Raw genomic sequence first — 25,159 nt, 5'->3', positions numbered from 1 at the left:
CCACTGTTTAGGTGAATAGGTAGAGCAATTTCAAAAAGCAGAGTAATTCTCCCCATTGTCTTGTCCAACTCTAAAATAGTTCGTGTTTCCAGGGTATTTTAATTAGTCACTCTGCCCCCCCCCCCCCCCCCATGCATAAATTAGCTTTGATAGTCCATGACCAGCCTAGAGGCAGTAATTAGAGGTTGCTATGCTCTTTATGATGACCTGAAACTGAAGAAGTCAGATGGCTGCACTTAATCTGTCATTCACAAAAATGTCTGATTTTTTTTTGCAGTGAATGTTCAAGAATGTAGACGAAACAGGGTTGAAGGTGGTGGTCAGGAGAAAGGAACTAAAGAAAATGAGACAATACATCTGGGCATGCAGTCAGGTGCAACCTCATATCATAGGTTGTGCAACAGATGGCAACTACCTTCTTCAAAAAAAATGTCACTCAAGTATTTTCAAGTACCCAGACCTGAAAACGGTGGATATTAAGGCAAGTCAGACCAAAAAGTACTTTTAAATTTAAATATTTATTGTAAATATAAATTTGTAAGTTCACTTTAGTACATATTTCAAACAATTTAAAAAAGATCAGTTATAATTACATATCTCTTGCCAGTGAAATATAATAACATGTTATAATTATCTTCCTTCAAATTGCACGATGCCCATTAAACAATTACAAGAGTCTCTGCATTAGTCTCTGGTCTGAAACTAAATGTAACAGTTTCAACTTGTCCATATTTGCTGCAATTCTCATCGATGCAACACTTCAGTAGTTTGGGGAAGGTTTTCCGCTTAGTAGTAAAATAAAACGGGCCCCCAAAATCCTTTGTACAGCCTCGCCTGGTTTTTAAAATGTGTTCTCCATGATGTGAAACTCCCAAGTGCGAGGCATAGTCGTACAATAAACATCACGTCATAGTCCTTCCTGGTACACCATACGTTCCTCTGCTCCGTGTTTCAGTCCAGCCTTTTTTTTAAAAGAAAATTATACACATATAAACTGTCCTGCTCAGAAACCTCTCTTCCGTATCCATATTTACTTCCTCCTCTCCAACTCCTCTGCTGCTCCTCTCTCGGCTCCAGGAGCGGTTGCAATCCACTTGCCGCTTCCAAAACAGCCAAGCTCCGCCTGCTACGCCGATTTCTTGCATTTCTAAATAGTGCCGCTGCAAACCAGATTTTTCCTCATCCATCCGCATCTTTTACTTTAAACAAAAACGGCACATATTTCTGAAAGATTGCATTTTTTGCATCTTCTCTTAAAAAAAAAATCTCCACCCGGATCTTTCAACGTTCTTGCAGAGAAACAATAGGAACCCATTGGTTCTTGTTTCTGCTTTCTTGGCAGTAGCTTCCGATTTCCTCTAGCGCCTCGCATTTCCAAACATCGGTATGAGAATTCTGGAAATAAAATTAAGAAACGCGTCAGCATACCATCACGTCAATTCCAGTCAGCTTCCACCTCGTCACGCAATCTAAGTTTCACGTCTGTCGCAACAGTTTTAACCCAATAAATGCCGCAATCGAGCAAGTAAACGCTGCAGAATTAAAACCAATTTCATTCTGTATTACGTTTTTTTGCAAAATTGTTTAGATGAGTGGTAATATTTAAATAAAACATATTTAACTATATACATCAAGTCTTGGTGGGATTAGAGAACCTACCGTGACAAGCATACAATGCACGTCCAAGGGCTCGGCGCTCTCTTCCCCTGCCTCCAGAATTTCTTCCAAGCGCTTGACACCCCGCAGCCGGACAATGTTGATGTCGTTTTCGCAGCAAAATGCCTGGATCAGGGTGAAATGTATCTGCAGGGCGATGTCGCTCTCGTCCTCATCGTCAGCCGCCAGGAGACACATAACTACACTGTCTGGGTCACTGCACGGGACAAGAAAACGAGATGCTCAGAATGACGAAGACAACAATAAAGAGTACTATTCAATCGATCTGGGAAACAGCGCTGCAACAAGTTGTACAAGTTGCAGCTATTGTAAAAAATCAACTAAACAATACTTACACATTCATTAGTTTCGCCGACTCGTAGACACCAACGGTTAAACAACCCTGGCGTTGCGCTGCCACCAACAACTCTTCTAAAGCTTGGTCAATTGTCTGCATCCTGGAGAGAAGAAAACATTTTTCTTTTAAAAACATTTCAGATTTTCAAGACAAGGTATTTTCCACATCGTGGAATAAAAACCTCTCATACAGAACAAGTGCATGTTTTAAAATTGAGCAAAGATGAAATGTGCTTACTTTTTGCCGGTATTGTCAGTTCCAATAGTATCTTCCAGAGTCATATTGCAGTAATTAAGTCCAAGATTAAAACGAGCTCGCGAGTGCAACAATGAAACTATATGTTGCAAACTTCGCAGTTGAGTGTAACAATCCCAGGCGCCGCAGGACGATCTTTATCAAGTCGATACAAATTCCACTCGGATTCTCTCTGTGACTCCGGAGCTAGGGCTGGCAGCCTTTAAATACTCAGTGCGAACCACCCACCGCTTCATTTCCATATTACTCTCGCAATTGGCAGTCAACAACACGTGGGCACTCCAGCAGATGTCGCGTTTTTTTTTCCGCCTTGGAGGGAAATTCCTTGTTTCTCGATCTCGGTTTTGTTTTCTGGTGTCTGCAGATTTCTCCGTGACTAAGATTCGCGTGCTGGGGGGGTTATTAAATCGCAGACTTGCCTTTATTGGATTGAAATGAATTCAAATCTCCACGAAGAAAACCGCATAATGCAATGTGACATACTCTCTTGATTTCTCGACAATAAGGTGTGCACGCGCCTGTATATCGTCTACAATGCCTTATTTATTTCGAAATTTTAAATGACACAAAATAGTTATGCAAAACTTAACATCGAATCAACAAAACAAAACATCCCGGACGTTGTTAAAAGATGATTGACGAGAAATCTTGCAGAAATATTCTAAATTAATTGTCTATTTCCTGCACATAAGTAGGGATACTCATAATTATGCATCTAGTACATGTAGTTTGAACATTCTGCGAGATTTCAATTTGCACTTATTGATCAAACTTAATCTGCAACCGGCTCTACTAGTAATTTAGTGTGTGGATTGTAGGTGAAACTAAATATTAAACTTGCGCAAAGGCTTTCCTCGTATGAGCTGACTGCACTAGGAAATCTAAGGCACTTTGGTGTTCTGGAGTACAAAGCATTACTAAATGTACTTTACTTGTTATTAATAGTACATTCTGTGCATGATGAAAAGAAAATTGAACTGTAAATAACTAGTCTCCCCCTCTCTAGTTTCCAATGGAGAGTATTGATTGTGCCTAACGAGACATTGGTATCGATTTAAAAAAAAATCACACGCAGACCTCACAACGTACTTTGTAAAAAATAAACCATAGCAAAATGATTAATATAATTACAAAGGGTTATGCAAAAGATCGTAAACATGTTTTGCATGGTGATAGTTCACATTTTACGCTGTCATTTTTTCCTGTGATCTTTCGGACTGTTTACCTTTAACATCAAGAACAGGTGTTGGTAACATAGCATGTTACATAGAGCAAACCCATGAACAACGACCCCCCCCCCCCCCCCTTCCCCCTCCCCCACTTCAAATGTCCCCACGCGTAAACAAAATGTCCTAGATTTCTTCGTTGTATTTGGCTGCAACAGATCGATCCTTTTCCAAAGATCAATTGTGTTTGCAAGTATCTTTAAATCACGTGGTGTGTAAAATTGAAAAACACACACACACAAAGTGCTGGACAGCTCAGCGGGTCAGGCAGCATCTCTGGAAGACGTGGACAGGCATTCTGAAGGCGTTCAACCCTTCTGAAGAAGTCCCAATTCGAAACGTCGCCTATCTATGTCCTCGAGAGATGCTGCTGCTGAGTTACTCCAGGACATTGTGTCTTTTTTGTAAACCAGAATCTGCAGTTCCTTATGTGTAAAATTAAGACAACCTGAACAAATATATATATTCCAAACGGAATGCACGTTTATTGTTCGCGCCTCCCTACACCCTAAAAGCCGTTGAAAATAACTTAGCTCGTAAACATGTGCAGAAATAAAAACATTTACAACAATAAACACTCGGACAGCGCCGCCTGGCAGCCCCATCATAGTACTGCTACGTCTGTTACTGGGTCACCGTTTCCATCTAGTGTTGAACTGAAGAAGCACACACTATTGGTAAGATTTCCAGAATTAAGGTACCCTGTATCTGTTTAAATTTTGGCATGATTGGATTTTGGCAATTGCAAAGAGTGTGTGATAGATCATTTGAGGATGTACTGGTTGTCATTGAGCATTTTAAGCAGATCTTTAATTTTCATGTGTCAATGCATTTAGTTTCCTAATGGTTGTCTATTGACCACTGGGGTCAAGATCAAGAGTGTTTGTCATATACGCCAGATAAGAATAGGGACATTGAAATTCATACTTACTGCATCCTTGCATTAGATACAACAATAACAATAAATGTACAAGAAATTATAATTTATTCTAAGTAAACAAGACCATGATAGTGCACAATTCAAAGTATGTGGAACAACTGTAATTCAATGCTGAGGTGGGGTTATGGTTGGGATTATCAAGTCATAGAGCACGGAAACAGGCCCTTCAGGCCAACTTGTCCATGCTGACCAAGATGCCCCATCTAAGCTAACCTGCCTGCGTTTGGCCCATATCCCTCTAAACCTTTACTATCAATGCACCTGACCATGGGTTGTGCAGGATGGTTCAAGAATGTTATGTTTGCTGTTCCTGAAGCTAGAGGTAAAAGTTCTCAGGCTCCAGTACCTTCTTCCTGGTGGTAACAGTGAGAAGAGAGTATGGCCAGGATTGCATGGGTCTTTGATCATATTAGCTGCTTTCTTGGGCAGCACTTCCTGTAGATCCTTTTGATGGTGGGGAAATCAGTGCCCATGATGAATTGGCGTTGTCCATCACTTTCTGCAACCTTCTTCATTCTTGAACCTTTTAATTTCCAAAATGTGCTATGATGTCTGTATGCTCTCCTCTGTGCACCTGTAGATGTTCGGAAGAGTATTTGGCAACAAGTTCCTCAAACTTTTGAGGAAGTAGAAGCATTGGTGAGCTTTCTTTGTGATTGCATCAATGTGGTGGGCCCAGGCTATATCCTCAACAATGTGCTTGCTCAGGAACCTGAAGCTGTTAACTCTTTCCACCATTGCCCCATCTGTGAAGGAAGGTGTATGGTGTCTTAGTTCATTACAGAAATCAACAATTAGCTCCTTGGTCTTGCTAACGTTAAGAGTAAGTTTGTTGTTCTGGCACCGCTCAACAGTTTATTGATCTTTATTCTGATTAATCGTTTCTGGTTATTCATCCAATGATGGTAAATTTTAAAATGGTATTCGGCTGTGTCTGGCTTTATAATAATGGGTGTAGAGTAGAGCAGGGGGCTGAGCACACAGCTCTGGGGTGCATTTGTGCTTATGCTCAGCGAAGAAGAGGTGTTATTGCCAATCGTTACTGAACAATGGCTGATCATTCAGGACCATGTCTAGAACATCATCCAGTCTATTGTCCATTCGGTTCCAGTCACTCCTATGCCTCCCCCAACCAGCTCTGTACAGCACTCTTTGTCATAGTTGTATTTTTCAATCACTGCCTATATGCAGTAAGAAGATGCCACAAGGATTGGTATTGTTGGTCCTGTTATTTACAAATCTATATCATTGACTTGGATGAGAGGATCAGATGTGATAAATCCAAGTTTACTGATGATACAAAGATGTGTGCAGTAGTGTAGGTTTTGAGAGAGATACTGGGAGATTTCAGAGGGTAGTGAATTGCTGGTACTCCTTACCCTGGATGATGTACATCAATAGAAATAGTTTATGGGCATGTCTGGAAAGCATAATGGCTTCCTGCACATCGACATGTTACTTTGCACCTAGTACGCCAAGGTCTATAGTGCGGTGCCCTCTTCCAGGTCAGCTTAATTCCTGCTTGATGGCCAGTGTTTGCACCTCTGGTTTAAGAAGTTCTTGCCACCTGTAGCTGGTGTGGACTTGTCACAATGTCGCTCCTTTGCTGATTTGCCCTGTCAAGTCAATAGCGCTAGCGCAGTCTTGAGTCTAAAAGCATTGATACGAACAGATAACAAAAACATACTGTTCTACAGTCAAGAGTCATGAGTTAATCAGCAATTGTGATATTTGCATCTATTTTCAGAGACTGTCAACTTTAGTCCCATTGTTCCTCCAGCTAGCTGTTGCTAGGAGATTCTGGGCTTTTATATTCCTAGTTGTTGAATGAAGGAGATGATAGTACATCAGATGATCATTTCCTGGATTATGCAAGGTTGTACTCTATTTTGGCAAACTGAAGAGGAAAAAAAACAATGAGCAAAACCTCTTTTGCGCTGAGCTCCTTTGTTATTTTTCTTTTTAATACAGTTTTGATGATTTCTTGTCCACCAGGAGGGTCACTGTTAATTACCAGGAATGCTAGTTGATTATATGAAATCTTACAATACAGAGAACATTTATAACATCCTTTTCAATGATTTACTGCAAATCAAGTAACATGCCATATACTTTGAACTAAACAGGGATTTTTGATCAATGTGGTTAATACTACCAGAGCTCATAAAGTTATAAGAATCTCTCAATCCATAATTCAGTTACTTCCTGAATGTTCAAAAGTCCATGTCATAGGACAAGATTAGGCCATTCAGTCCATTTAGTCTACTCCACCATTCAATCATGGCTAATCTATCTCTCCTGCTCAACCCATTTTCCTGCTTTCTCCCCATAAACCCCTGACACACTTACTAATCAAGAATCTGTCAATGCCTGCCATAAATACATCAATGACTTGGCCTCCACAGACATCTGTGGCAATGAATTTCACAGGTTCAGCACCATCTGACTAAAGAAATTCCTCTTCATCTCATTTCGCAAGGTATGTGCTTTAATTCTGATATTGTTAACTTCTAAAGTCCAAGTTCAAAATCCATCCAATGTGTGCAGAACTGCTAGACGTCAGCTCTAAATTTGCATTTTAATATGCTGCCATACCGTCACTGAATAATTTATAGGAAACAATTTGCATTGACAAGGTGTCTGTCAAGGTACTTAACAGTAGCATTATCAAATAGAAATTGACAACATTTGATACCAAGCCCCAGAAAGACACATTAAGACAAATGACCAAAGGGAAGACCAATGTTTGTTGGAAATTTGAACCCAAAGCGGTAAATGATGGACATACACATTAGCTCAGGCATTATTTGTGGAGAGAGAATCAAGTTAACATTTCATGAAAAGTTTAACATTTGGTGAAAGAGTGAGATAGCAATAACTGTTCTAACTTTTTTTAATTGTAAGTTCTCCATTAGGTCCTTTCTTAGTATCTTTCATTTAAGATTAAATAAAATAAAATTTTGCAGACGGGCAGCAACACAAAAAATATGGTGAGATACTAGTGCAGTACACATTGATGCTATCTCGCCAGAAGTGCAGTCTTTTGCAACAGGCATAAATTGACATCATATTTGTCATCATGGGGATTTGAAAAAAATAATGCTGTATTATATTGATTTCTAAATTAATGATCGCAGGGTGTCCCAAAGTACTTTACATCATGATGTTGTTGTGGCAGCATATTTTCAGAAATACCGCAGTCCATTTATAAGTTGCAAGATTCCCATAAATAGCAATGTGATAACGATCAAATCATCTGGTTTGTTTTATTGATTTTGTTTGAGAAAGAAACATTGGCTAAAATATCAGGAAGAACTCTCCTGCAAGTTCTTCCTAATAGTGGCATGGGACCTCTTAGATGTCAGAATGCAAACGGGTATCAGTTTAAGCTTTCATCTGAAAAGTGGCATCTCCAACAATACCTCACTCAGTATTTCACTGAATAGTCAACCTAGTTTTTTTTCCCTTGTGCCTCTAAAGCAAAACGTGAACTCATCATTGTCTGAGAATGTTACCTATAAGCCACAGCTGACAGCTCTTCTGATCTTGTATCTCAGCCCTCAGCAGCAATTGCCCTCAATTTTCTTCATTACCGTTGGGACTTGAGAGTCTCTATGAATGCAACAAATAATTGGATTAGTTTAAATTACCAGTTCTGTTTTTACAAATATCTAATAATTCTCACGGCCGAGGAGCAGCGAGGGCTATAAATATTGTTGAATCCACAATTTTTGAAAGATTTTCTCTGTCTTTAAATAACCTCGTTATCAATATACAGGTATCAGATTTGCATTTTCTCAGTTAACCTTTGATAGTGTTATACTGTTGGCGTTGTCTTTTGCATAAGAAATTACATTTAGACTCCACCAATTTTTCCGTTTGTCCATTGAAGGCACTGACTGAATTGAGCCCTGATCCCTTCCAATACTTTGTCTTTTAGTTATTACTCAAATGTGTAACTAGCGAACGAGTATCATTTGGCTCAGTATGGCGTAGTTAGCCTCTCGGTTATTAAAGAACTGGAAGGAACACAGCAAATATAATGCCAATATCTACACAGTATAGTAAAAATAAGCTTTAACATAAATGATGATTTCTCTTCCCAAACTTTCCTCTCCTTTGAGATCTTACATAGAAGTTAATTCTATCATAATAATTCATCACCATGGTACAGCGTTAGAGTTGATGCCTTACAGTACCAGAGACCCGGGTTCAATCCTGACTGAGGTTGCTGTCTGTACAAAGTTAGTACGTTCTCTCTGTGGTCTGCATTGGTTTTTCCCGGGGTGCTCCAGTTTCCTCCCACATTCCAAAGACTTAGAGGTTTGTAGGTTAAGTGTGTAGGATAGTGTCTATGGGATGATCGCTGGTCGACGTGGACTCGATGGGCTGAAGGGCCTGTTTCTGCAATGTCTCTCTGAAAAAAATATGTTCTAGTAACTCTTTATTTGGAGAGCTGAGGCTGCTGTGAATCAATTGGGATGGTACAGGACTTGGGAGGTACAGCAGGCAGTGAAGAAAGTGAATGGCATGTTGGCATTTATAATAATAGGAGTCGAGTATAGGAGCAAAGAGCTCCTTCTGCAGATGTACAGGACCATAGTGAGACCACACCTTGTGTATTGTGTGCAGTTTTGGTCCCCTAACTTGAGGAAGGACATTCTTGCCATTGAGGGAGTGCAGCGTAGGTTTACAAGGTTAATTCCCGGGATGGCGGGACTGTCATATGCTGAGAGAATGGAGCAGCTGGGCTTGTACACTATGGAGTTTAGAAGGATGCGAGGGTATCTTATTGAAACATATAAGATTGTTAAGGGTTTGGATATACTAGATGCAGGAAACATGTTCCCGATGTTGGGGGCCACTGTTTTAAGAATAAGGGGTAAGCCATTTACAAAGGAGACGAGGAAACACTTTTTCTCACAGAGTTGTGAGTCTGTGGAATTTTCTGCCTCAGAGAGCGGTGGAGGCCGGTTTTCTGGATACTTTCAAGAGAGAGCTAGATAGGGCTCTTAAAGTTAGCAGTCAGGGGATATGGGGAGAAGGCAAGAATGGGGTACTGATTGGGGATGATCAGCCATGATCACATTGAATGGCGGTGCTGGCTCGAAGGGCCGAATGGCCTACTCCTGCACCTATTGCCTATTGTCTATTTTTTAAAAACTATTAAAGATGCCATGTGAATGTGATTTGCTGGTGTCATTTCAGTTGAGGGAACTTTCTCTTTAAGAAAAGTTCCCTTCACCAATCTTAGCAATAAAAAGTTAAGAATGCTCTCTAGGATATGTCTTCTTCTTCTTCTTCTTCTTCTTCTTCTTCTTCTTCTTCTTCTTCTTCTTCTTCTTCCTCTTCTTCTTCTTCTTCTTTCTCTTCTTCTTCTTCTTCTTCTTCTTCTTCTTCTTCTTCTTCTTCTTCTTCTTCTTCTTCTTTTCTTTTTCTTCTTCTTTTTCCTTCTTCTTCTTCTTCTTCCTTCTTTTTCTTCTTTTTCCTTCTTCTTCTTCTTCTTTTCTTCTTCTTTCCATCTTGTTACAAATATTGACCTCGCTGTCGTCGTCCATCCTGAAAAGGACTGAAACAGTTGGAGCTACCTGCAGATTCTTTACACTACGCTGCAGCTGTCACATTGTGCGGGGTGAGATCATATGGGCCAATAGAGTGTTGCTGAACTTTACTCGTGCTGAATCACATTGACAGGCATGTGGCAATAATGAGAATGATTTCATACTATAGTCCATCTGCTCATGATTTCACAAGCATACCGCACCAAAACTGTATACATTTACTGTGAGATGGTCATTCAAATGTATTTACATTGTTTACTCCACATTTTAATTGTATTTTTTTCTACAATTTGCTCTGGGATTTGGCTGCACAGTGACTCGTTGGCCTTTGCTGAAATATTCAAATAGAACCCCAAAGGTGATGGGTTGATTTTGTTCTTTTGAATTCAATATGGTTGATACATGGAATTATGCTACATATAATTTTGCAGCACAAACCAAATGAATTTTCTCTCATATGACATAATTGGCAGGCACGGATTATTGATACGGGACGATCAGCCATGATCACAATGAATGGCGGTGCTGGCTCGAAGGGCCGAATGACCTTCTCCTGAACCTATTTTCTTTGTTTCTATGATTTCCATCAACATTTACTCTTTTCCTATCTTTTGGGTTCTTGATGCTCATCTCAACCAGTTAAATGATAACTAGTTCCAAATTCTAAATTATACTCTGAATAATTAAGTTTCCCCTAAATTCTTTATATGATTTATTCATGACTTTTATATTTATGCCCCCTATAGTTGACCCCAGAGATAGAAATATTAGCTGAGAATGCAGAGCTTTATTCATTCAGAACTACATGACTGAAAACATGTACATTATGTGGAATGAATCATGAACATTATGTGGAATGATTCATGACAATGACCATTTTAGGATAATTCACAAATGCAACCAGGCCTTTCTTGACTGGCATTGGACTTGCAAATTCAGGGATTATTATTATTCCCCATGCCAGGAAAACTGGTTCATTTTTTCCCAGAAATTATGGTCAAGGAGACAAATATCTTTTAATGGTGAATCACCCTATAACATGTCTATCACCCAATAATTATCTCTGCACCTCATCTTCTGACTCCTTGACAAACCAATGGTCCCCTGAGATTCCTTCTGAATGTCCTGATCCCTAAAGGTTCCGATTCATAGGAAGGCTATGATACATTGGAGCCATGATGTTTCCTCTAAAAACCTACTAACTCGCTAGTTTTTCAGTTCCCCAAGGTCTTGATCACCTGACACCCTGACGCTCTGATAGCCCTAAGGTCATGGGCACCTAAGACTCCGACACCCTCCTTATCACCCCAATCCCCCTATCATTGATTTCACTCCAAAGACCGCAAACTTCAACCCAAAATTAATTTTATCCCTGATACTTTAATAGCCAGCTGTATCATCAGCTCCCAAACCCTGAAGCTATCTATGCACCCAAGAATTGTGATAAACATAAGAAATATGCAAAAGGATAAGTATATTGAACCCTCATGCCTTCTCCTTATTAAAAAAGATTTTCTATATCAACTACACTCTCTGATTTTTGTAATGACCTGTGTAGAGAACTTGGCAGAGAAACCTAAGCAGGCAAAAAAGAATGGCAAGGCTGAAATAAGTAATGATTTCATTCTTTGGAAAAACAAAAAGTAACCTTCAGGTTCAATGCACAGTGCACTCTTTCCCCAAACCCACACCAACATCTATCAGGGGGAGGAGCCATCTTGGAGCCATCTAACCAGCAGCCGTCCGTTAAACTTGCTTTTTTATAAAGTTATTTAGTTAGTCCTATCTCGTCCGTTTGGAGAAATTGGCTTTTTAATGTGGGGGGTAGGGGGCAATTTTATTTCTAGGTCCCTACCTGGTCGGTGAGGCAGCTTTTTCTCCGGGCTGCCCGTCGACCCGTCCTCATGGCCTACCAGCGGGCTTGGAGCGCTGTTTCCTGGCGGGGACCGCCCAGCACCTTGGCCTCGGTGGCGGCACAATGCTGGAGCGCTATCGTGGAGCGGAGCGGGCGATGCCTTGCCTGGGTCGCCGCGCTGGATCGACGCGCTGGAGCTCCGGTGAGCTGGACCGCCGAGAGCAACACCTCCGGGCTGCGGGACTGTGGAGCGGAGCGGGCGGCGCCGATTTCAACATCGGGAGCCTGGGAGCTCCAAACCGGCGCGGCCTTGTCGGCTTCGGAAGCCGCGGTCTACAGCTTGGAAGCGGCCGTTCCAGGTGGCCCAGCCGCGGAGAGGACTCTCCCGACGCCGGGGCAAGACCACCCGGTGAGAACGGCCAGGAACATCGGGCCTCCGTAGAGGCAACTGCGGTGGCCTCAATAGGCCTGACTTTGGGGTGAACTTGGGGCTGGGGACTTGACATTGTGCCTTCCCCCAATGGTATCCATTGTGGGGGGGATGATTTTCTGTCTCTACGTAATCCTGTTAGTCTTTGTCCAAGATGGCTGCCGTGAAGGGAGAGTGGACGCTAGCGCGCTTTAGCTGCCGCTGCTCTCTCTTCACATTGTGTTTTTGATTTTCTGTTTTTGGACTGAATTCTGTTTTTAGTTTGTGTCTCTGTGATGTCTTTATTATTTATTTTACTCTGATAATATGTTTATATTCCTGTTAATCTATGTAAGGTGTCCTTGAGATGTCTGAAAGGCGCCCAACAAATAAAATGTATTATTATTATTATTATTAACTTACAAAAAGCCAGGACTCATTCCATTAGATCTCTAGATATGACCACATCCTTGCACCATTTCTGTTGTTGCCTGTGGTCCTTAACTGCCTTATTCAAGTGAAACAGCATTCTCTGCTATTTAATATTGGGCCAATTCAAAAATTCAGACTAAGGGAATCAAGTGATTGAAGAATAGGCGAAGAAAGTAGAGTTGAGATTTAGGAGGGGACATATGATACTGTTCAGTGATAGGGCAGGCACAATGGGAAGGATGACCTATTGCTGCTCGTACTTCTTAAGTTCCTTACTAAATACTGGAGACACAGTTGTTTAAAGTCTCTCACTAACTCTTCTTGTGTACCATCCGAACCCTAACAAATTAGGCCCCAGATGATGCGTGGTCAATTGAAGAAAGAGTTACTGATCAAGATCTCAAACCCAGCTCAAAAGTTATGACAAAAGTCTTAAGAAGGGTCTCGACCCGAAACGTCACCCATTCCTTCTCTTGAGAGACGCTGCTTGTCCAGCATTTTGTGTCTACCTTAAACAATTATGACCTTCCATGTAGCAGTGATCCTTGCCTTCTTATGTTCTTCTGACCCAGACTACCTACTAGCAGACATCTCAATGCATTTGGAAAATAACATTTACATTGTCCCAGCAAAATCCTCCAAACTCTATGCAAGAATAAGAGAACTAAAGTTAATGCCCTCTCTTAGTCCAACATTCCCAATATTAAGAGTACTCTCAATCTGCTACATCGCACTGGCCACATCATGGCTGACGCAGGACTTCTGAAACAGACCTTTTATTCTGAGTTTTATAATGAAGGAGATTACCAGAGAAAGAGATTTAAGGTTGTGCTTAAAATTTATTTGAACAAGTGCACCATCCCCAAGGAACCTCTGGCACACAACTGTTCAAAGTAAAGAAGCTTTCAAGATGTTTTTTTAAACCTCAAGGCCATGCATTGGGAGCACATGGAAACCCTGCATAAGAATTGGAAGGAATGCACTGCCTCACAGACTAGCCAGCTGCCCACTCTGTCAACCACCACTTGACACATTAGTTGAAGGATCTATAGTTCCCATATTGTCTTCCACCCCCATTGCAGTACACCCCAAAAAATAAATCTAAGCAGGTCATCCATGATCTTATGGAATTGTCCTGAATGAAGTTGAGAAAGCATATTTTTCTCATAGATGATCCTATTAAATGATTTGCACACATACCCATGGGACATTGAGCTGGTATCCTAATTTTTTTTTAAATCTCAGGAGTGCAAATGTCATTTGCTGTAGTTTGCCTGATTCACTGGAGGAGAGGAAGCAGCTCAGCACAAATGAATGAATAATCATCCAGATGGTGCTTTACCCACTAAACCATTGGAAAACTCTCCTCAGCTTAAAGTAAGTAAATAGTTTATCAAACCAAACACTCTAACCTTTCAACCCATTTTGTTAATGCTGTAGTCAACAATCTTCTTATTTTTCTGGTAATTTACCAAATGTGTTCTCTTCCTCAGAGTAGACAAGGATAGTTTAGAGTTTCCATTTAAGGGTTTTACTTACCCTTTCCTGAGTAGATATCTAGTGTTTTCTATTTGTCCCCAGCAATTTTCTGCCCATTCATTTGAGCAGAATATGGAAAATATCCACCTCATAGATTGAAAATCCTGGTTGAAATCTATGACTGAACAACTAGTATAGGGAAGGGATATCATATGAGTGTTGTGTTGTATTTTCTATGACTGCTCTTCTTTGTATAACAAAAAAGCATGAAAGATTTGTGCTAGCAAATACATCATCCCACATGAAACAGAGTTTATGCCATGTGTGCATGGAAGTGATGAAATACTTTTTACACCAAAGGAAAAACCAACATGAAACAAGCATTTCCCATTTGACTGGGCATTATCACAATTACTGGATACCCATTCCTTTGAAACCAAGCTAACTGATTCAAAACCAAATGACTATTATCCTGGTCTAGACAATGCCGGGTAAGCAGAGCGGTGGTTTCAGCTCATAGTGCATGGAGGTTGGGATGATGCATTGGTCTATTTCAGAGGTCTCTTTTAAACATGCTAGAGGAACCATACGGAGCTGCTACTTTTATTTGCATTGTAACAAAATACACCTTCTTCCCATGGAAAATAATATGTCGAAGAGAAAACAGGACAAGAGATAATTGACCTATTAATTCTGTTTTTTGCTTCGCAAATTCTGCCTGGGTTGCTAATTCTGGCATTTTGTGTTTTTACAATGGGAGAAGATACTCCACTCCATTCAAATGGGCCTACATTGATTCCATTACCAAGAATCTAAATGCAACACAAACATTTTAAGTGGTTTTAGCTCGGTATCCTGCTGTTTGAGTCAATAATTCTGATGAATTGGAGAGTTGTTTTCACCAGAAGTACAGGCACATCTTGCCTGCCGCATGCAATAATTTGCACAACAAATTTGGCTTAACCCTTCAAATGATGAATGTCTTTCACAGCTTCCTGTTTGAGATTCCTCCAACCCCTACCTTCCCTCCCCCCCACCCCTACTTCACCTCCCATCCCTATTTTTCCATTTCTCATCCCCAGCCACTAGTCCACCTGGTCCTAGTCACTTATCCAACTTCAGACATTTCAGCTTCCCAAGCACCTTCTTCTTAGTAATAACAACTCCACTAACCTCTGCCCCCCGACTCTCTTGAATTTCCGCTGTGAAGACTGATGCATGGAACTGATTCAATTTGTCTGCCATAGAGTCATATAATAATACAATGTGGAAACAGGTTCTTCAGCCCAACTTGCCCAACCGGCCAACAATGTCCCAGCTACACGAGTCCCACTTGCCTGTGCTTGGTCCATATCCCTTCAAACCTGTTCTATCCATGTACCAGGGATCGTCTCAGCCTCAACTACTTCCTCTGGAAGCTTGTTCCATACACCCACCACCCTTTGTCTGAAAATGTTACCCCTCGGATTCCTATTAAATCTTTTCCCCTCACCTTGAACCTCTGTCCTCTGGTCCTCGATTGCCCTACTCTGGGCAAGAGACTCTGTGCATCTACCCGATTTATTCCTCTCATGATTTTGTGCACCTCTATAAGATCCCCCATCATCCTCCTGCGCTCCATGGAATAGAGACCCAGCCTACTCAACCTCTCCCTATAGCTCACACCCTCTAGTCCTGGCAACATCCTCGTAAATCTTTTCTGAACCTTTGATAATATCTTTCCTATAACATGGTGCCCAGAACTGAACACAATATTCTCAATGCGGTCTCATCAACGTCTTATACAACTGCAACATGACCTCCCAACATCTATACTCAATACTCTGACTGATGGAGGCCAATGTGCCAAAAGCCGTTTTGACCACCTTATCTACCTGCGACTCAACCTTCAAGGAGCCATGCATCAGCACTCCCGGATCCCTCTGCTCTGCAACACTCTCCAGAGGCCTAACATTCACTGTGTAGGTCCTGCCCTTGTTAAACATCTCAAAATGCAACACCTCACACTTCTCGGTATTAAATTCCATCAACCATTCTTCTGCCCACCTGGCCAATCGATCCATATCCTGTTGCCATATCCATATCTTTCACAACCATCTTTATTCCACATCAAATGTATGCAGCTCATAAACTAGTCTTCAATGTGCTTGTTTTTACAGCTTACTTCCTCAATTTAAAAGCAAAGTAGCAGGCTTAGTGTTGTTCCACTGAAGTTTGCAAGTTAATTAATTCCAGGTGTTGCTCTTTCAGTGTTTTTAAAATGTTGAATAGTACTGTAAACCTATTTTACAATTTTGGTTCATAATCTATTCGAAGAACTACTGCCAAATTTCAAGTTATGCATTGAGATAGATATTATTTAACAAAGCTATTATTTGACTTTTTTCAGGGTATATCAAAGTTTCCTGAACTAAAGATGTAAACTTGTGGACCACATTGTATGTCAATAGCCTAGTCTTGGAAAATGGTCTGTGGGGATATGGTAGGTTGCCCGAATCACCTTTGTTTCCGGGAAATGGCTTCAGACTGTCTGGTACCTTCAGAATTCCAGGCAGAGTCCTTGCATTACCCACCCTAATTTATTTACACCCACAGATGATTTATTCATGGTTATTATGGTAAATGTGTCACTAACAGTTGAGTTAAGCTGTACAGTGGTGGAGAATCTCAGTATCCAGTAAACACAAGATGACATCTATAGAGAACATGAGATATGTCATTCCCTCTATGGCTTCTCTTAGTGTTTCCAAGAATAATTGAATTACATAGTGGCATGACCAGAATGAGTTTGAAATTTATTTTTCTGGCACAGTGCCTCCAACTGACTCACCAGAATCATCTTGCTCCTCAGCTTTAATCATAGAGGCATGAGTGCATCCACTGAGTCAGATGATTATGACTTAAGTGCATGATCTAATGTGACATCGCCACACAGTGTGGATGCAGGAGACTGCAGAGGCTGAAATCAGGTGCAAAAACAAACTGCTGAAGGAACTCAGCAGGCGAAGCAGCATCTGCTGAGGGAAATGAATGGTCACATTTCAGGTCAAGACCATTTATCAGCACAGCAGACAAGGATCTTGACCTGCAACGTTGACTGTCCATTTCCCTCCACAGGTGCTGCCACACCCACTGAATTTTCCAGCATTTTGTTTGTTTTTAATTGCAACACGGTACAACTTAACCCGACAACTGGCCTTTTACCTCATTGCATTTGTTGTGCCTTAAAACTTAAAAAATGGCTATTATCCAAAATTACAACAATTACTATTTTTAAATAACTTTGTTGGTTGTAAGATGTTTAACTGCCTTAATGTAAAGAACCATCCTGAAAGGTTCCATGTAAATCCAACTTAATTATTACAATTTGATTTCTACCTTCAAACTGATTTTTGTAGGTGCATATTTTAACACTCTTCTCCCTTTGTTCTGTTCCTTTCGAAATGCAGTTCACAGCTTCCAGTTTTGACAAACACTTCCATCATTTAATTTGGAAACTAAAACTATAAAGGAACATGTTGTCAGTACTAGAATTTAATGCTGAGGTAATAATGATCTATCTCCATAGCCGACCAGACACTATGGTAAGTTTACATCTTAAATCATCATCATCATCATTCTTTATTGTCATCATGCAAAGCAACAAATTGTACAGTGCAAAATGAGAAGACGTTTCTCAGGGAATCGCATCGCACATAAAAACTTAAACATTTCACACATAAATAAAAACAATCCAGTTCCTGATAAAAACAGTACAAATAGTTTTTTTTAAAAGTGCAGGTAAAAAAGCAACATTAAAATACAATTTTAAAAAGTCATAAAATGTCCAGGGCAGCTGATTTAAGTGACCTGAGCCAGTGCCAGAGTTATTACTCAGTGCCAGTTATTAAATTGTCAGTGCAAAAGCAGCAGAATCAGGTGGAATGACTGTTTAGCAGCCTCACAGCCTGTGGAAGGAAGCTGTTTAGCAGTCTGGTTGGCCGGGCTTTGATGCTGCGGTATCTCTTTCCTGATGGCAGGAGATCTAGATATGTGTGGAGTGGGTGCAATCTGTCCTTTGCTATGCTCAGTGCTTTTTTCAGGCAGCGGCTCTGGAACAGTTCTTGGAAAATTCAGGGAACTTTGATATTCCCTCAAAAAAAACCAAGTAATAACTTTGTTAAATAATATCCATTTCAATGCATAACCTGAAATGTGGCAGTGTAGTTATTTGAATATCACCAAGTCAGAAATTGCCTGCTCCTGTCCCTGTTTAAATTCTATGTTATCTCAAGTCAACAATTTTCATCAGCACGTTGTCCAGAAAGCTTAACACCTTTTCTCTCTCTACAGATGCCAAGCACTCACAGCATTTTCTGTTTTAATTTTAGATTTCCACAAGGATTTCTGTAATATTTTACATTCATATCTCAGCATGCACTGGTATATCCACAGACACTCTTGTCCCACGGAATCTCTCCATCATGCTGTTTTTTAATTTGAGAATGCCACCCTCGACACTATTTTGCAATTTGCCGTATTTAACTTGCAAATAATATATTTTAATCCAGGGCATCTTTCAGTCTCTCACCAGTTGATGGCGTGTGAAATCCACCCCCATTTCCACCACCATCCTCCAACAATTTGAATCATGGGAACCTGTGTATGCATTGCACTTTGCTCTTGTTCGGAACAATTACGAAGGATTGGTGGGAGCTGGGAGAAGTGATCATCACATCTGACTCGGAAACAGGATATAAGTTTTAAAGTTCACACGCTGTGTGGGGAGGAAAACGAGACATAAATGACAAAAGGACAAGCAAACGCCTTGGCTTTGCGTAATGATTTACCTGTCTCAGGTTACGGAGGTAGGAGATTTTTGTTTAAATAATAATGAAAGGCTGAGACTAGAGGAGATTTGGGCGAAAGGCTGTTGAGGTTGTTGTGGGTGGGCGCTGGCTCCGCCGCCCGGGGTGTCCCGTGCTCGGTCCCGCGCTGCAGCCGTTGGGCTGGTATTGCTCGCTCGCGCGCGCGCCCGGCCGTTGGTGCCGCCAGGTGCGGGCGGGGAAAGGTGGCGGCCGCGACGGAGGGCGGCTTTGACGCCCCGGTGTTTTATTCGACGACACCGACGCGGACAGACACAGCCCGAGGGAGGTAACTGGATTTCTGACTGAAATGTGACCCTTCTCTATCGGTCGGTTCGGTAAATAACAGCCAAACGAGGCCGGGACCTCAGACCGGTGACCAGACAAGCAGCTACTTATTAGAGAAAATTTACACAAAGTGCTGGAGGAACTCAGGAGAACATGGGATAGGCGACGTTTCGGGTCGGGATCCCTGTTCAGACTGACTTGACAACGTAGTCTTCTTAGACTGACTATTTAAAGCTGGGGAGTGGGGTCAACCAGCGGGTCGGGCAGTGTGGTCTTGGTCTGACAGTTGTGCCCAGACGTGATAGAGTAGATGTGGATGCCCACTTGTGGCTCACTTGGAAAAACCGCTTACCACGAAGTCAGAAATCTGAGGGTTGAAGACCACTCCAGGAGGTTTGAGCATACATTTTCTTTAAAACTCCCATTCCCATACTGGCCTTTCTGTCCTGGGCCGCCTCCATTGCCAGAGTGAGGACAGACGTAAACTGGAGGAACAAGCACCACATATTCTGCTTGAGTAGCTTACATGCCAAAACCATTGAATTATACAATTTTAGAGATACTCGAACAACCCTTTCTTCCTCACGGCTCCCATTCTCCCCTTTGCCCCACCTGAATTTGCACCTATTTCTTCGTCCCCCACCCAGATTCCTTGCTCTGGCTTCATAATTTGCAACTTCAATCTTTTTCACACCTAATGTTTTTTTCATCTCCAGTCTTTGTCCAACCATCTTTCCATCAAAACTCCCCATCACTTGCATTCACCTATTAACCTGTCACACTTTGTCCTGCCTCCTCTTGTCCCAGCTTTCTCCCCCCCCCCCCCCCCCCCCCCCCCCCCCCCCACCCCCACAATCAATCAATGAAGAAGGATCCTAACCCAAAATGTCCCGCATCCCGGTTCTCCAAGGATGCTACCTGACCTGCTGAGTTACTTTAGCTCTTTGTGTCTTTTTTTGTAAACTAGCATCTGCAGTTCCTTGATTTCTACATAAAACGTTGTTGGCTCGGTTCGACTATGTTAAGCTTTTATAAATGACCAGCTATTTTGTTGGCATCAATTCTTCCAGCTCCCACCAAGGTGACCCCTTGCATCCATGGTGGAAGGGATCCTGAGAGTTCGGATCTACATACATTTGGAGAAGCAAAGACTGATTAGGGATAATAATTTGTGTGTGAGAAATTATGTCTCATCAATTTGATTGAGATCTTTGAACAGGTGACCAAGGAGATTGATAAGGGTAGTGCAGTAGAGATTGTTGGATGGACTTCAGCAAGGCATTTGACAAGGTAAGTGTTATAGGCTAGTCTGGAAGGTTGTTCACATGGGATTGAGGGTGAGCTAGCAGACTGGATAGAAAATTAGCTTGAAGGTAAGAAACAAGATGTTAATAGAGGGTTTCTTTTTTGGACTTGAAGCCTGTAACAACTGGTGAACCACATGCATTGGTGCTGGATCCGCTGCTGTTTGTTATTTATTGGATATGAATATAGATGGTGTTGTTAGTAAGTTTTTATGCAAAACACTAAAACTTGTGGTAGTGGATAGAGAAGAAGGTTATCTGTGATTACAATGGGATCTTAATCAACTGGGCCAATGAGCAAGGAATGGCAGATGGAGTTCAATTCAAATAAATGGGAGGTGTTGCATTTTTGTATAAAACAAGAGGGCAGGAATGGTAGGGCTCTGGGGAGTGTTGTAAACAAATCCCCCTGGCTGCCATTACATAATTCTATGAAGGTGGTGACACAGGTAGACAGGGTGGTGAAAGCTTGCCTTCATTGGTCAGTGTATTGAGTACAAGAGTTGGGATGTCAAGTTACAGCTGCTGAAGACATTGGAACAACTATATTTGGAGTACCATGTACAGTCCTGGTCACCCAGGATACAGGAATGATGCTTGCACTGATTGTGATATCTTGAAGCTGAGTCACAATCTCAAAAGAAGGGCCAGTTACCTGGGATGAAATGGAATCACCCAGAGAAAAGTGTACCTTTGGAATTCTCCATCTGGGATGGCCGTGAAGATTTTGTATATTTAGTTTCTTAAGTTTATTCAAGGCAGGGATTAATGAATGTTTGGATATTTAGGAAATGGAGGAATACAGGAAAGTGGCGCTGAGGTAAATAATTTGCCATGATCTTATTGAATGATAGAATAGTTGCTTCTATTTCTAACATTGTCTTCCTTTACACTTTTACCAATGATTCAACATGACAGAGGACACAAGTTGACTGGAGCAAGTTATTTGAGGGAAAAGGAACATCAGCCAAGTGGGATGTTTTTAAAAGTGTGCTGAAAAAAGCTCAGGATTTGTACATCCCTGTAAGAGTGAAGAGCAAAGCAGGCAAATATAAGGAAGCTTGGCTGACGTGGGAAATTGAGGTATTGGTCAAAAACAAGAAGGCTGCATGGGACGGGTAAGAGGCAGCTGGGTTCAAGTGCACCGCTGGAGGTGTTTCGCGAACTAAGGAGTAAACTGAAAAAGGAAATCAGAAAGGCAAAAAGGGCCCGGAGATAACTCAGGCGGGTGGCATTAAGGACAATACCAAAAGATTTTATAAATGCATAATGGGAAAAAGGGTAACGAGAGAGGGTGGGTCCTCTCAGGAATCAAAACGGTCACCTCCTTGTGGAGCCACAGGAGATGGGCAAGTTCCTCAATGAGTATTTCTTCTCTGTATTTATTGAGGAGAAAGACAGTAGGACGGAGGAAATTGGGGCAGTTAATGGAAGTGTCTTGAGAGCAGTCAGTGTTACTGTCGAAGAAGTACTGAAGGTACTATCGTGTATGAAGGTAGATAAATCTCCAGGGGCTGATCAGATATAGCCGAGGACATTGAGGGAAACTAGAGAGGAAATTGTGGGAGCCCTGGTTGAAATTTACCAGTCGTCCTTAAATACAGGAGAGGTGCCGGAAGACTGGAGGGTGGCAAATGTTGTGCCTCTATTCAAGATGGGGTGCAGGGAAAATGCTGGGAACCAAAGGCCGGTGAGCTTATCATCTGTACTTGGAAAGCTATTAGAGAGTATTCTGAGGGATAGGTTATACAGGCATTTGGATGGGCAAAGGCTGATTAGGGATAGTCAGCGTGGTTTTGTACGTGGGAGGTTGTGTCTCACAAATCTGATTGTGTGTTTTGAAGACATGACCAAAAAGGTTGATGAGTGTAGAGCTCTAGATGTTGTATACATGGATTTCAGTAAGGCATTCAACAAGGTTCCACATGGTAGGCTGCTCTGGAAGGTCAGATCGCATGGGATCCAAGGAGAGATAGTTGAATGGATAGCAAATTGGCTTCATAGAAGGAAGCAGAGGGTGATGGTGGAAGGTTGCTTCTTGGACTGGAGGGTTGTGACTAGTGGTGTGCCTCGGGGTTCGGTGCTGGGCTCGTTACTGTTTGTCATCTACGTCAATGATTTGGATGAGAACATACAGGGCAAGATTAGCAAGTTTGCTGATGATACAAAGGTGGGTGGTTTTTCAGATAATGAAGATGGTTGTGATCTGGATCAATTGGCCAGATGGGCTGAGGAATGGTTGATGGAATTTAATTCAGAGAAATGTGAGGTGTTACATTTCGGGATGTCTAACAAGGGCAGGACCTACACAGAGAATGGTAGGCCTCTGGAGAGTGCTGTAGAGCAGAGGGATCTAGGAGTGCTGATGCATGGTTCCTTGAAGGTCGAGTCGCAGGTAGATCAGGTGATCAAAAAGGCTTTTGGCACATTGGCCTTCATCAGTCAGAGTATTGAGTTTTGACGTTGGAAGCTAATGTTGCAGTTGTGTAAGACGTTGGTGAGACTGCATTAGAGTATTGTGTTTTGGATGGCAAAAACCCCCCCACCTCCCCACTACCCCCACCTCCCCCACAACCCCCCCCCCCCCCACAACCTCCCCCTCCCCACCCCCCCCCCCCTACCCCCCCCTCCCCCCCCCCCCCTTTGATTTGAAGGCAACACCTGGTCTTGTCCATCCACTTATATTACTGGCAGAAAAAGTAATGAAAATGGATGTATTTAAAATGATCTTCTCCCACCTTGGTCAAATCAAGTCGAGAGAGTTTATTGTCATGTGTCCCAGATAGGACAATGAAATTCTTGCTTGCTGGAGTATGCCAGAATATTTTAGGCATAAACACAGATCAGATCAGTGTGATCTTGGGCATCTGAAAATGTGAAAAAAAAAAGAAATGAGGTCATACATACTGCAGGGGATTGACCAGTGTTTATTTAAATATGAAAGAAATTTGTCGAGTTTGTCGATACATGGACAGGAAGGGTCTAGAGGGGTGTAGGCCAAATGCAGGCAAATGGGACTAGCCCAGAATGCTAACTTGGCTGGCATTGACAAGTTGAGCCAAATAGCCTTTACAGCTCTATAACTCTCTGATTATGTGGATGGCAGAACAAGGGAGTCTAAAAAGAGGAAGTTATCATTATCTAGTTATGCCATTAAATTTGAACACTACATATAACTACAATGGTTTAATGAGGATTTGCAGGTTCGGTAGAACATTCACCTCATGCAGAGCACCTAACAGCAAAACAGTTTGAGTTTAGTTTAATTGTCACGTGAAAAGGCACAGTGAAAAGCTTTTGAGTGCAAACAAACTTCTTGAATGTGTAGAGAAGAAAATGTGCTGAAATTAATTTATAAATATGTTCTGCTGTGATGAAATGGCTGTCTTGTATTATTCTGGAGTGGGTTAATTCTGTTGTTAAAGCTATCACACAATCTGAACTTTTACCTCTTGACCACCTCCTTTTTTGTCTGCAGTCTTAGAATATATCTGTATTGCTGAGCTTTAAATGCATATTCTTTCCATTTACTTGGATGTTGCCACTCTTGCCAAATTATTTGGTTCCTTCCATATTAGTTAGTGGTGCTTTGAAATAAATAATAATTTTCTTATGATCCATATTGGTAAGGACATTATTTTAAAGTTATTTTAAATTTCCTTTGGGTTTAAGGATTAAAGTTCAGTATAGAATTGAAGTTATGTTATTGGACGGGTAAAGAAACTATTATGTTCTTTAAACTCATTGCTACCCATGCCTGCCTTTTCTGAGATGCAATTTTTTTTCTTCAGTTGTTGATGCATTTCTCAAACTTGGGAAATGTTTAGTGGCGCTCTCTGTGTTAATCATTACCTGTTTAGACTCTTTATCCCAACTAATTTTTCAGGTGTTCTGTGAAGCAGAAATACACTACCAATACCGTTTCATTGTATGGTAGCTGGTGTCATATTTCTTAAACATCTGAACGGTATCAGTTACTCTACCTGTTAAAAATCATAATAACCATTGCCTGGCTGTTAAAATTAGATCAGGAAATAAAATAAAAATGAAACCGTATAAGGTTAGCTCAGTAAACACTTCAGGTTTCAAGCTTTAAAAAAATGTCCAAGATTTTAATAGGTTGAGATGTTGCAAAACAAGTTTGAGTACCTTTTTGATCTGTTTAGCGCTTTTAGATCCACAAGATAATTGTAAATAATTAGGTATTTTTATGCTAATATCTAAACCAAACCTGTGTGGTACCATTTTTGCCTGTCTTTTCTTAGGTTGGTGGCAAGAAAGTTTGATCATTCAAAGATTTATCACCCTTAATATATTATCTTCCATTAAGAGCTTTCACAATCTGTGAGCTAAATTTAACCTTCCAGTTTTAAAAGGATTAAACTTATCCAATTTCAAAATTCCTACTCGTAATCCTGAAAGATAATATTAAAAAAGGATTGGAAAACCACGAAAATGGCAGGTATTTGTGTTGTGAACAGTTGGAAAAGAATAAAACTTTAGAGAATATCACAGGGTTGAAACCTGCAGGAGCAACATGTTTATATATGGA

General features: G+C 41.3%; 2 protein-coding genes and 1 long non-coding RNA gene across 5 annotated transcripts in view; 1 reads left to right on the top strand and 2 right to left on the bottom strand.

Moving 5' to 3' along the window:
* Positions 1 to 499: 499 nt before the first annotated feature.
* On the bottom strand, positions 500 to 2,473 carry LOC129711109 (growth arrest and DNA damage-inducible protein GADD45 beta-like). The gene is made up of 4 exons (XM_055658511.1): positions 2,252 to 2,473; positions 2,013 to 2,114; positions 1,660 to 1,873; positions 500 to 1,395 (listed from the first exon to the last, which is right to left on the bottom strand). Exons 1-4 carry the CDS (start codon positions 2,293 to 2,295, stop codon positions 1,282 to 1,284), a joined length of 474 nt encoding a protein of 157 aa, XP_055514486.1. The 5' UTR covers positions 2,296 to 2,473; the 3' UTR covers positions 500 to 1,281.
* Positions 2,474 to 3,679: 1,206 nt separating this feature from the next.
* On the bottom strand, positions 3,680 to 19,097 carry LOC129711110 (uncharacterized). The gene is made up of 4 exons (XR_008725777.1): positions 19,001 to 19,097; positions 17,550 to 17,674; positions 7,951 to 8,047; positions 3,680 to 6,332 (listed from the first exon to the last, which is right to left on the bottom strand). It is a non-coding gene; the product is annotated as an uncharacterized LOC129711110 (long non-coding RNA).
* The window catches only part of LOC129711107 (semaphorin-4E-like), a 45,321-nt gene continuing 38,942 nt past the window's right edge, over positions 18,781 to 25,159 (top strand). Inside the window, exon 1 of one of the 3 annotated variants that reach the window (XM_055658507.1) lies at positions 18,781 to 19,018. Coding sequence is in view for 1 of the 3 variants with exons in the window: in XM_055658509.1 (XP_055514484.1) it covers positions 18,992 to 19,018 (27 nt within the window). In the remaining 2 variants the exon portion in view is untranslated. Of the gene's footprint in view, positions 19,019 to 19,182; positions 19,305 to 25,159 lie in introns of those variants that run through there. The other 2 variants (XM_055658509.1, XM_055658508.1) reach the window with 2 other exon arrangements.

The sequence above is a fragment of the Leucoraja erinacea genome, chromosome 29, assembly GCF_028641065.1.
Source record: "Leucoraja erinacea ecotype New England chromosome 29, Leri_hhj_1, whole genome shotgun sequence".
Classification (NCBI taxonomy): Eukaryota; Metazoa; Chordata; class Chondrichthyes; order Rajiformes; family Rajidae; genus Leucoraja; species Leucoraja erinaceus.
This window is presented reverse-complemented; position numbering and strand designations above follow the sequence as displayed.